General features: G+C 36.7%; 1 protein-coding gene across 7 annotated transcripts in view; it reads right to left on the bottom strand.

Annotated features, from left to right (window-relative positions):
* Window positions 1–13062, bottom strand: part of DLG2 (discs large MAGUK scaffold protein 2) — a 949517-nt gene that overhangs the window by 824234 nt on the left and 112221 nt on the right. For 6 of the 7 annotated variants that reach the window (XM_068554426.1, XM_068554427.1, XM_068554428.1 and 3 more), the window contains exon 1: window positions 121–429. The exons of the other annotated variant lie outside the window; for it this stretch is intronic. In XM_068554426.1, coding sequence (XP_068410527.1) covers window positions 121–429 — 309 coding nt within the window. Of the gene's footprint in view, window positions 1–120; window positions 430–13062 lie in introns of those variants that run through there. 7 annotated transcript variants of the gene reach the window in all.

The raw sequence follows: 13062 nt of genomic DNA, 5'->3' as shown, positions 1-13062 counted from the left end.
AAACAGGCGTACCCAGTCAGCAAGGAGGACTCAGCAAAGTTTCCAAACCATACTAGCCTTCCCCAGCATGCTCTCAGTTTCTTCCAATACTCACGGGAAAGTCACAAGGAAAAGGCTCACCTGTGCTGGGCTGAACCAGCCATGTGGGCAGGCACAATGCTCCCCACAAGTCCCTTTGCCCTTGGTGCTCGTCTTGTGGGAGCTTTTCCGCACACTGTCCCACAAGGTGACCAGCTTGGTCCTGTTTGAAGCTGGGCCCCCAGGTCCCGAGGAGGGCATAGTCTGAGAACTGTACCCGAGCCCCTGAGGACTCCTCTGCCAGCCACAAGCGCAGTGGGCATCCCTGATCAGTGTGGGTGCGTTCCTGCCGGCATCCATCCCATCGGACCCCCGGCTGCAGCTGTGTTGCTTGGTGAGGTATGCATTCATACTGCACTGATGCCTACTCTTGCCTTTGGTCAGCTCTGCACAGGAATGTCTCCTCCCCTCACACCCCTTTCTTCCAGGCAGTTGTAAAAGTCTTTTTTTTTTTTTTTTTTTTTTCCTCTCTCGTGGTTCCCTCAGTATCTTTGACAGCTGCTATAGCAGTGCATCGTGGGAGCAGCTCCGCACAGCATTATCTGCGGGCTGGTAGCTCTTTGTCAATAGATGACTCAACTCACAGAGCAACTTGACAGTATCCCTGCTCTAGGCAGAAGCAATCAATGCTCCACACAGCTGGGCTACAAGACTGTACACTGTTACAAACCCTTTTTGGATGGAGCCCCACAGTAAAGCATACTCTTCGCAATTTGGCATTCTGGCTTTTCCCTCTCTAGCTGATCCCCACGCAAAATACAGACCTCAGGAAAGAGAGCTTCTTATCAGACTAGCAGGACCCTTCTTTCCAGAAAGAATATATCTAGGCTGAAACAATATAGCGTAAGCAATGCAAAATGATGGGGACGTTAACCTGTGAAAGAATTTCCAACATTTACAGGAATCACTTATTTAGAGAGAGGTTTGCCAAGACACAGACCAAATCATGAGGTAACTAAATAAGAGCATCAGTATTAACTCTAAAGAACATTGATTCATTCAGAAAAATCACTTAGATCACAGCCTTATACCAGAGTGCTTTAAAATTTGGAAGTTTGTTTTAGAACATGATTATATATTATAGTCCAGACATATATTATTTATGCTATGAACAATTATTAATTCTTTCTGATTCAAAAATAAAGCAATTTCCAAAGTTCCAAACTGATGGGTTGGCTTATTTTAACACAGTGTTTTTCCTTACCCCAAATTATTCTGAGGATTTCCTTTCAAATACTTTACCACAACAAATACATTCACCACAGAGAGAGTCTGCATTTTAAAGTGAAAGACATCTAATTCTGCCATCCAGTATTTTGGTTTCCAAAGACAGAATTTTCAAATTCTTTCACTAAAAAACGAGTGAAATCTATCCAATTTAAAGCAATTGCCTTCCAAAGAGGACATGATTGTTTTAAATTTTAAATTTTAGTATGTTTGCAGAAGACATGCATAGTGTTTTCAGGAAAGGGAAAGGCTAATTACTACAGCACTTAGAATTTTTATTCTGTTTGAAACTTTCCATATCTATTGCCAAAATGCCTATCCCTATCACATATCCCTAAGGAAATAATTTTGGTTTGATTGGGAAGCAAACTGCCATCTATGCAGCACCAAACAAGTGTGATATAATCCCATGATATAGTTATTCTATTTATAGACCATCAGGTGCCATCAGACCCACTTTCGCAGTGGACTAACCAGGTGCTGGGGCAGTGTAGACCTCATTTCTATCTGAATTGACAAGGTTCTTGTTTCAAAAGCCATGATTACAACATATTCTACATTTCAACACTAGGACTCCCTAGATAAATCACTGTTATATATAAAAGTCCTGAAAGGGAGGAGCAGGATTTTCTCTTTTCGTGTATCTGCATGAAAGAGACCTTTCCCAAATTCTGTGCAAGGGGTTGATATAAGTACCTTGCCTGGCACAGTAAGCATTCAAAACACCTTTGCTAAATAATAATGACCCATATGTGTCAGTTCAAAGGGCAGGCCTGGGTCTGTTATTGACTATTTTTTCCCAAGCTCCTAGCCCACTGCCTGCCCAGCACATCATAGCAGGCTTATGATAAATACATTTTTGGATGGATGAATAGATGCTTGGGTGGATGTCTAATAGAAGTAAAGAGTAGAAGAATGACGGAGTTGACTAACACTTTTTGAAAATAATATTTGATTCAGCAGTGCTCCAGAAACAAACTATTTTTTAAGGTTGGCTTTAGTGTTGATTTTGAGATATTAAGGCAATTTGCCACAAAAACGTGAAGACTTGAACTGTTGGGTAGATATAACAATGGCATTAATGGTATTTCTTTCTGAAAGAGGAACAAGGAATCACTATCAATACCTACAAACATAAAATTGAGGCAAATAGATCATCATGTGATACGCAGTGAGAAAAGGAGCAGAAAATTATCTCCCTTTCTTTTTCTCTTCTTCTTCCTCTTCCTTCCTCCCTCCCTCCCCACCTCCTCATTTTTTTATGCTGAATCAAGGGATAATGGCTGAATGACCTTCTGGGTCAAATAAAGCCCTAGAGAACTTCATATTTATCTGGTGTCACCATGATGCATGGCTGTACAGTAGGACTTGATGTGAGATGGCAATCCATCACCCTCCAAATGAGAATGTAAGGAAGTGATAAGTTTGGCTCTATCCAATCTTATCTAACCATAGATGCGTCTCCAGTTTTTCAGGCAGATTTCATTGCTCAGAGGCCCATTGAATCTTCAGGGAATACATGCCCTGTTCTCATCCATTTGCCTCTCAAGTATGAGAATCAATCTGTGCAGGAGTCAATGTGAATTTGTTATAATTTTGTAATGGTGTGTGCAGCTTGCAGCAAGACAGAAAATTTCCTGGCTGGGCACTACTCAAAGATATTATAAATCTTCATAGGGACCTAAATCTGTTACGAATGAGTTCTTTGGAATCAGCTATTTCTTCCCATCACAAAGACAAGAGAATTGCTGTTTTAATAACCTTTGCATGTCATTTCTATATAGAGAAATAAATATTACATATTGCCTAACTAATGTGACTTTCCTCCAAAGATCTTAAAGACCACAGCACACTTTCGTTAAATGTACTTCAAAACTATTGAAATTGTACTTTCCCTTTAATACGTATAAAATAATTCTAGCCTCCTCTCTCCCCCTCCCCCCCAGTTATTTTTTTCTTTACAAAAATGACGTTTGGCTTTCCAAGTCTGTGGACAGACCACTTAAAACAGATAAATATGTCCTGCTAGCCCACTGTACTATGAAACAGACCTACTAATTAAAGATAATTCAATTTGATCAACTGTAATTGGTCAATTGTAATGACCATAGGATGACATGAAAGTCTGGCAAAACGAGAATTACTGGTGCACAAGTCCACATCTTACTTATCATTGTGATTTAACATGGGCATATGGTGCACAGAGCAATGCCTAGATGAGATACATCTTACTGACCTCTCATTGACCTGGTAGTGCCTCCATAGAACAACCACTAGAAGGTTTTTGTTTATTTTATTTTATTTAAAATTTGTTTTTACTGAATGAAAGTTTCTTTAAATTCTATAGTGCTTTACCATTTTCAAAAGTTTCACACACACGATTTCATATAATCCCATTTTAAAGCAAGGGCTTAAAACTAAAATCCTGGCTTGATTTGTTTAATAAAAAATAAATAGAAAAGATGAATTACTAAATAAATTGTACTGTACTAAAACACTATGCAGATTCTTTTCCAGATAAAATTTCCTTCAGGCGCTCTATGCATATGAGAAATGAAAATATTAATTACGAAAGAAGAGCTAAGTGCTTGCTAAAGGATGGCTGGGTAGCAGAAAAGCCCTTTAGCAGCCACAAGTAATGTGTTAGATAATCAAAAAATGGTATAAAGCATTAGACACAATTTCTCTTGATTTGAAAAGTATGTACAATGAATTCCTGTGACCGCAAAGACTAGAGATGTTACAAATGCTAACAAATTAATATTCTTCTACATCTAAAACCTTCAGCCTAGGCAATCTCCAGAACTAAGCACAATTACCTTCTAAAATAAGAGAGAACCCAGAATATTTAAGGTAATTTAGGTTCTAAAATTATTTCCAAAATACTTATACCAGTTTAATGATAAATCGTATGAGGCAAAAGTAAGCATGAATTAACAGTGTGCAAGGACACATCCTTATTGCTACAGAGATTTAACTTGGACAGAGGATTTAATAGGGAGTAGAAAAAAAATTTTAAAGGTCCCAAATTCTCACTAATATACTTGGATTTGGGTGGATGCTGGTGGGGAGGGGATTAATCTGAATTGAAAAGGCCAAATTGTCAAATGGTTTTCAGGAAATGCATATTTATTCTATTCTAACCAACTCTGTAACACTATTAGAGAAATAAGAGTACAGGTTATATGACATTTCTTAGAGAATCTGAAAGGAATATTGATAAATGGTAATAATCATTTATAATTTACATATTTTAACAATTTAACCTAAATGATGAACCACAGTATTACAAGAAAGTTGTTCTCAGCCTTCCGGATTAAAGTAATGTCACGCCTCCTGTGACTCTTTCCAGATCCACCTGGCATATTCAGTTATACTCTACAGTATTTGTCTGTGTAAGTGTCTTCTACTTTTGTCTATTCCTCTCAATCACCATGATGACCATCCTAGTCTAAGCTACCATTCACTTCTCCGTAAAACTTGTGAAACAGCTTCGTAACTGGCCTCTGGCAACACCTTTACTCCAATTCATGCTCATGTAGTGGCCAGAGTGACTTCTTCCAAGGTGAGAATCTGATTAGGTTCTACCCTGCTTGATAACTGTCAATAAAGTCTCGTTTTCTGGGAATCTTTATCCCCACAGAGAATACAATCTTTAAAGTGGCTTGCACGGTCCTTAATCCTGCCCTGTGTGACCCAGCCTCTACTGCTTTCCCCAGTCTCACCCATCCCTCACTCCCTTGTTTAACCCTCCAACTATCGTGTTCTCTTCCCCTCTTCACACCTCCACATAATTCATTCCTACTCACCCTTCTGTAGGGTGCATCAAGATACAACCTCCCAAAAGTTATCTCAAGGAAACACACAATACAATCTAAAAAGAGTGGGCTCATTATGAAATACAGCTCCAAAACAAGTCTACCAGAGCTTACTTCCTACCAGATTGCCATCTCAAAGCCCCTTCTATTCAGAAATTCTGGAGTCCTCCTTGCATTCCAGAGCTCAACTCAAATGTCACCTTTTAAGAGAGCATTCCCTGGACACTGCCCCACCCCCTTCCAGAACAGATTAAGTCATCCCCCCATTAAACATTCATTTAGCACCTGTGCTCCTCTATTATGATACTTACGACAACTGCAATTAAAACAAGAATTACACTATTACTTGTTTTGTGCCATTCTCCTCAAACAGAATGTAAGTAACAGCCATTAGGGAAGGGAGACGGCTCTTTTTTTGCATTTGCATCCTCTGAACCAAGCACAAAAGGCGTTTAGTGTTTATTAAAATAAATTAAGCAAGAAAGAAGATAAAATTGTTCTTCAGTGGTTATTCCAACATAGGTATCTGGGTCTATGTTCTACATCTTAGTGTAAAATGAACAAATAAGCATTTTGAATTTAAACACAAAATAGCAATGTGTTCTTAAGGTCATTCATTATGTAAAACATTTCAGTGGCTGAGTGGTGTAAGTGTACAAATTTATCTTTTTGAAGAAATTTGCTAGTGGTCTTATAATACTAAAACATAGAAATGCCTTCTGTTTATTTTAGCCAGATCTTCATTCATAAAAGCTGCTCTTCCTGACAGCTGTGTTTTTCTCTCAAGTGTTTTCAGGCTGTTCTCCCTTTATAGCTAGATGGTACAAAACGGGGAGTGGTTCCCCGAGTCAGAAGCCAGTCAGTGGTAAAGCAGGGAGAGAATCCCAAACTCCAGCCACCAAAGGCACGTTCCTCTTAAAATGATATAGTCCAAAAGGTGTACTGATTTCACAGTATATTACAAGTATGTATTAGGGAGCAGAAAGGCACGATGACATCTCTTCCTCTCCACCAAGTTAGAAAGTTAAAAAATTAAACAGCATTATTATCCATAATAGTCATCCCCTTTAGTTCCTTTTAAAAAGTTGTGGTTAAAAAATACGTAATATTAGATCTACCCTCCAAACGAAGGTTTGAGTGTACAGTACAATATTGTTAACTATAAAGCACAATGTTGCATAGCAGATCTCTAGAACTGTTCCATCTTGCATGACTAAAATTCTATTCCCATTGCACAGTGACTCTTCATTTCCCTCCTCCCAGCCCCTGCCAACCACCACTCTACTTCCTGCCTTTATGAATTTCACTACTTTTGCATACCTCATATAGTATAAATGGAATCATGAAGTATTTGTCTTTCTGTGACTGGCTTATTTCATTTCATATAATGTCCTCAAGGTTCATCCATATTATAGCACATGACTGGATTTCCTCTTTCTATGGCTGAATAATATTCCACTGTACGTATATACCACATTTTCTTTATCTATTAATCCGTCAGTGGAGAATTAGGCTGCTTCCACCTCTTGGCTAATGTGAATAATGCCTCAGTGAACACAGGAGTGCAAATATCTCTTTAAGATCCCAATTTCAATTCATCTGGACAAATACCCAGAAGTAGGGTTGCTGGATCATACGGTACTTTTATTTTTAATTTTTTGAGGAACCTCCATACTGTTTTCCTCAGCAGCTGAGCCATTTTACATTCCCACTTACCACCAACAGTGCACAGGGTTCCAATTTTCTCCACATTCTCACTAATGCATTTTCTAGGTTTTGTTGTTGTTGTTGTCATTGCTTTTGATATTGGTCATACTAACAGATGTGAGCTTTGTCTTCCTTTCTCAAAATTGTTTTATCTATCCAGAGTCTTTTGTGTTTCCACAAGAATTTTAGGATTTTTTTTTTCTATTTCTGAAAGAATGCCATTGAGACATTTGCAGGGATCACACTGAACCTGTAGATTGCTTTGAGTAGTATATTTTAAAATGTTGTCTTCCAATCTTTGAACATTTGTGTCTTTTTTTCATGTCTTTCATCCATGTTTTGTAGTTTACAGTGTACAGGTCTTTCACTCCCTTGGTTAAGTTTATTCCTATTTTATTCTTTTTGTCGTTATTGTAAACAAGTTTGTTTTCTTAATTATCTATTGAAATTGTTCATTGTTAGTATGTAGAAAGACAACTAATTTTTGTATATTGATTTTGCATACTGAAACTTTGCTGAATTCATTTATTAGTTCTAACAGTATTTTTTTGTGTGCATGTATGTGTGGAATCTTTAGGGCTTTTTAAACATGAAATAATGTTTTCTGTGAACAGAGATAATTTAACTTCTCCCTTTCTGATTTGTAAGACGTTTATTTGTTTTCCTTGCCTAATTGCTCTGGTTAGAACTTGCGATACAACATTGAATAGAAATGGTGACAGTGGGCATCTTTATCTTGGTCCTGATCCTAGAGAAAAGCTTTCAGTTTTTCACCATTGAGTATGATGTTAGCTATAGGCCTTTCATCTATGGCCTTTATTAGGTTAAAGTCATTTCCCTCTATTCCTAGTTTATTGAGTATTTTTATCATGAAAGAATGTTGAGATTTGTCAGTGTGTCTCTGCATCTGTTGAGATGATCACTGATGTTTATCCTTTGTTCTGCTAATGTGATCACATTGATTGTTTTTCATATGTTGAACCATCTTTGCATCCCAAGGATAAATCACACTTGGTCATGGTGTGTGATCTTTTTAATGTGTTGTTGAATTCAGTTTGCTATTTTGTGAAGGATTTTGCATTCATTCATTAGGAATATTGGCCTGAAGTTTTTTTGTTGTGTCTTTTTCTGGCTTTGGTATCATATTAATGTGGGCTCATGAGAAGTATTTCTGAATTTTCAATTTTTTGGAAGAGTTTGAGAAGGATTGATATGTTTTCCTGTTAAATGTTTGGTAGATTTCACCAGTGAAGCCATCTGGTCCTGAGCTTTTTCATTTTGGAAGGTTTTTGATTATTGATTTAATCTCCTTACTATTTATAGGTCTGTTCAGATTTTTTATTTCTTCATGATACAGTCTTTGTAGGTTGTATGTTTCTAAGAGTTTACCCATTTCTTCTAAGTTATCCAACTTGTTGGTATATAATTGTTCATAGTAGTCCCAATCCTTTTAATTTCTGTGGCATCAAATGTAACTCTCCTCTTTCATTCTTTATTTTATTCATTTGAGTCTTTTCTTTTTTCCTTAGTTAATGTAGCTAAAGGTTTGTCAATTTTGTTTATCTTTTTAAAAATAGCTCTTAATTTTGTTGTTTTTTTTCTTTTGTTTCTCTATTCTCTACTTCATTTACTTCTGTCCTAATCTTAACCATTTTCTTCCTTCTGCTAACTTTGGATTTAGTTTGTTCTTCTTTTTCTAGTTCCTTGAGGTGTAAAGTTAGGTTGTTTATTTCAGACCTTTTCTCTTATTTAAATATAGTCATTTATCACTATAAACTACCCTCTTAGTACCGCATTTGCCTCATTCCACAAGTTTTGGTATGTTGTGTTTTGTTTTTGTTTCTCAAGATATTTTTAAATTTCTCATTTGCTTTGTTCTTTGACCCACTGATTGTTCAAGAATGTGTTGTTTAAGTTCCAAATATTTGTGAATTTTCTAGTTTTCCTTCTGTCACTGATTTTTAGTTTCATTCCATGTGGTTGGAAATATACTTGGTATGATTTCCATCTTCTTAAAACTGCTAAGCCTTATTTTGTAATCTAACATGTGATCTATCCTGTAGAATGTTCCTTGAACACTTGAGAAGAATGTGTATCCTGCTGCTATCGGGTGGAATGCTCTGTATATGTTTGTTAGGTTCTTTTGAACTGTAGTATTGTTTGACTCCTCTGTTTCCTTATTGATCTTCTGTCTGGGTGTTCTATCTGTTGTTGAAAGTGGGGTTTTGAAATCCTCTAGTATTGTGTTGCTGTTCATTTCTCCCTTCAGTTCTGTCAATGTTTGCTTCATATACAGACTATCTCTGACTTGCAATGGTTCAATTTATAATTTTTCTACTTTACTATGATGTGAAAGTGATACACATTAGTAGGAACTGTACTTCAAATTTTGATTTTTGATCTTTTCACAGGCTAGTGATATGCAGTATGACACTCGGCAACAGGAGCAATCCACAGCTCCCAGTCAGTCGTGTGATCACAAGGGTAAATAACTAATACACTTACAAACATTCTGTACCCATACAACCATTCTGTTTTTCATGTTCAGTACAGTATTCAATAAATCACATGAGATATTCAACACTTTGTTATAAAATAGGCTTTGTGTTAGATGATTTTGTCCAACTGTAGGCTAATGTAAATGTTCTCAGCATGTTTAAGGTAGGCTAGGCTAAGCCATGATGTTTGGTAGGTCAGGTATATTAAATGCATTTTTGGCTGATGACATTTTCAATATATTTTAATTCCACTGTAAGTCAAGGAAGATTTGTATTTGGATGCTCTGATGTTGCATATATATTTATAACTGTTATATCTTCTTGGTGAATTGACCCTTTTATGATTATATAATGTCTCTCTTGACAGTTCCTGACTTAGTCTATTTTGTCTGATATAAGTATGGTTACCCCTGCTTACTTTTGGTTACCATTTGCCTGGAATATCTTTTTCCATCCTTTTACTTTCAGCCCATATGTATCCTTAAGTCTAAAGTGCCTCTCTTATAGACAGTGCATAGTTTAATCTTTTTTTTTTTTTTTTTTTCAGCCACTCTATGTCTTTGGACTGTGAAGTTTAACCCATTTACATTTAAAGTAATTATTGATAGGGAAGGACTAACTATTGTCATTTTGTTAATTGTTTTCTGTCTGTCTTGTAGCTTTCTTGTACCTCTTTTCTACTCTTGCTATCTTCCTTTGTGTTTCATTGACTTTTTTTTTCTTTTTGTAGTGACATGATTTGATTCCTTTCTCATTTTCTTTTGTGTATCTTCTATAGGTATTTTCTCTGTGGTTACCACGTGGCTTACATGAAATATCTTACAGTTATAACAATCTATTTTAACCTGATAAGCTGATAACAATTTAACTTCAAGTGTATATAAATACTCTACATTTTTACTTCTCTCCCACACTTTGTCATCAATGTCGCAAATTACATCTTTTTGTAGTGTGTATCCATTAACATAATTTTGTACTCATAGTTATTTTTTATACTCGTCTTTACCTTCCTTAGTTCTTAATACAGTAACTACAGCACTTATCACTGAGCTTATTGCGTACAAGACAACAATGTGCGCTTGTCCAAGCCTTAATAAACTTGAAAGTTAATTTAAATAAAGTATATTGATTTAAATGGGTGGGGGGAACTCTTGGCTTTTGATCAGACTCTTGGGAGTCTAACATGTGTAACATTCTGAGTGTGTTATTTCCAAGTGCTGGTCTCATTCTTCCAATGCTAGATGCTCTACTGACTCTCTCCTGGTTTCTAGGAACAGGCAAAGTAGTGTGGGGTTCCTAGGCAGGGCACAGGCATGTGCCATCCCCTGTGCTGAGTTTCATGAGAGAGGAAATGTATGAAAAATAAAATGTGCAAAACTAATATTATGGTATTGACTCATGACTGAAAAAAAGAGAGAGAGAGGAAGGGGAGGAAGAAGGAAGGGAGGAAGGAAGTGAGGAAGAAAGGAAGAGAGGAAGGAAGGAAGGAAGGAAGGAAGGAAGGAAGGAAGGAAGGGCAAAAAGAAGAAAGCAAAGGAGGGAGGAAACAGTCACAAACTGAGGAAATAAATCTCAGAAAAGATAAAACACAAGAGTCAGGTTGAATGATGCTATGCACAGAAGCAAACTGGAACAAATATAAAATGGACCTTCCTCTGACTGTGGGACAGTCTGACACATACCACTGAGATCCCCCTGAAGCAATCTACCTGGAGTTTGGGGGCTGTGACACTCAGGATTTGAGAAAGAACCATAAACTGGAATCAGCCTTTCTCTGGTCTAAGTTTTACATGCTCTTATTTTTCTGATGAATGATTTGTAATAAATATTTTCTAAATTTATCAAAAGGTTAAAAAAAAAAAAAACAAAACTTCTCAGTTAAAAATAAACCAGATTCTGACTTGTCAGAGGTAATTTATCTGTGGATTGGCCTAAAGGCAGGGGTATGGATTAATAGAAATGACAGGCCCTCTTCCAGCTCAATGATCTCCTCTCCTTAGAGACTTGACATTTCAGTAAAGTTTTACCTAATTGGCTTTGCTTTGGCCTGTACATTTCAAATTCACATTTAATTAATCATTCCCTCCTCTGTGATTCCACATTATTTTGCTCTTGTGCCTTTTCACTTTGTTCAATAAATATTTATTGAGTTCCTATGCTGTACCAGGAACTATGCTAGGGATAAATTAGCGAACTATAGCTAACAATTTAGCAGGGCAGAACTCCTTGAACAAACAAATGTGCTGAGTGATGAAAGGGAGACATACAGTGACAGCATGTGGGATCTTCCCTGCTATTGAAGTCATTCCATTATGGTGAGTTTTATAATTATATGTGGGCATGTTTGCCTTTCCTACTAGATTATAAGCTTCTCAAGAGCAAGGGCCATCTTTTATTTGTAAACTCACACCCTCCTTGTCATTGCCTCACAATATAATTATTATTGCTCAGTAAATATTTGTTGAATTAAACTTGGAAACTATGGGACTTGGGTTTAGGAAATGTGCTCTAGTTCCAGCTCTGCCACTAACTAGCTATCTCACCTTGGGCAATTTATTGAAACTTGTTAAGTTTTAATGACCCCATTTGTGAAATTAAGGGGGTGGACTAAAGTGTCTATGCGTCCATATTTAGTGGTTGCTGAAAGACAAGCAGAGCTGGCGAGTGATGACCTGTCGACAACTCTAGGTTTAATCATAATGCCTCCCAATTGACTATAGAAATACAGATTTAATATATTATTATTGTAAACATGTAGGTTTATTATTATTTTTAACACATAGCAAGATGATTAAGGGGTATGGCATGGTGAATTTTTTGGCTTATTTTCTCAATTTCACTCTTTCAATAAGATTTTGCCAAATAGGGAGATGGTATGATATAGTGGCTAGAAGCATGGCCTCTGAAGTCACAGCTGAGCACATTTTCATTGCTGCATAAATATCTGAAGTGTGCTGGAACTTCCTCCTGATTTCGAACATTTTTTCTATATTTTTACATAATGTGATAAAGTTTTGTACAACATTTATGTACTTCTTTTCTCTCATTCATAGTAGACAAAGCATGAGTTCTAGAATCAGACTTCTGAGTAAACGTCCCAACTCTGATCATCATTAGCTTAGGACTTGAGCAAGTTACTTAACCTCTCTGTGTCCCAGTTTCCTCATCTAAAGAATAAGATTGATAATATCAATAGTTCCTATCTCATAGGATTGATGTGAGGATAAGATGGATTAATTTCTGTAAAGTACTTAGTACAGCGCCTGGCACATAATAATATACAACAAGCTTTATCTATCCCCCTCCTCCTCCTCCTCATTATCCTTGCCCCCCTCCCTACTCCAATTATAATAAGTAGCAGATACTGACATTTAAAAATTCTGCAGTGCCTATATAGAGACACTCAAAAATGGTCAACTGATTTTAACTGAATGTCAGAATCCCATATTGGTCCTAAACTTCTTTCCAACTCCTATTTTTGGCCAGGGCATTCTGCCCTTGGGCCAGGTGCTAAATAACATCATCAATAACAACAACATATCTACCATTTATTGAGTACTTACAATGTGTCCCAAGCATAAGTATTTCATTTGATCCTAACAATCGTACATGGTAAACACTGAGATGCCAATTTAAATACAGAAATCGGCTTAGACAGATTCTATAATGTTCCCATGGTCACAGTATTAGTAAAGAATGGAACCAGGAATAAAATCAAGATTCACACAACACTG

The sequence above is a fragment of the Eschrichtius robustus genome, chromosome 11 (assembly GCF_028021215.1).
Source record: "Eschrichtius robustus isolate mEscRob2 chromosome 11, mEscRob2.pri, whole genome shotgun sequence".
NCBI classification, from domain to species: domain Eukaryota; kingdom Metazoa; phylum Chordata; class Mammalia; order Artiodactyla; family Eschrichtiidae; genus Eschrichtius; species Eschrichtius robustus.
Note: the sequence above shows the minus strand (reverse complement) of the source record. Positions and strands in the feature narration are given on the sequence as shown.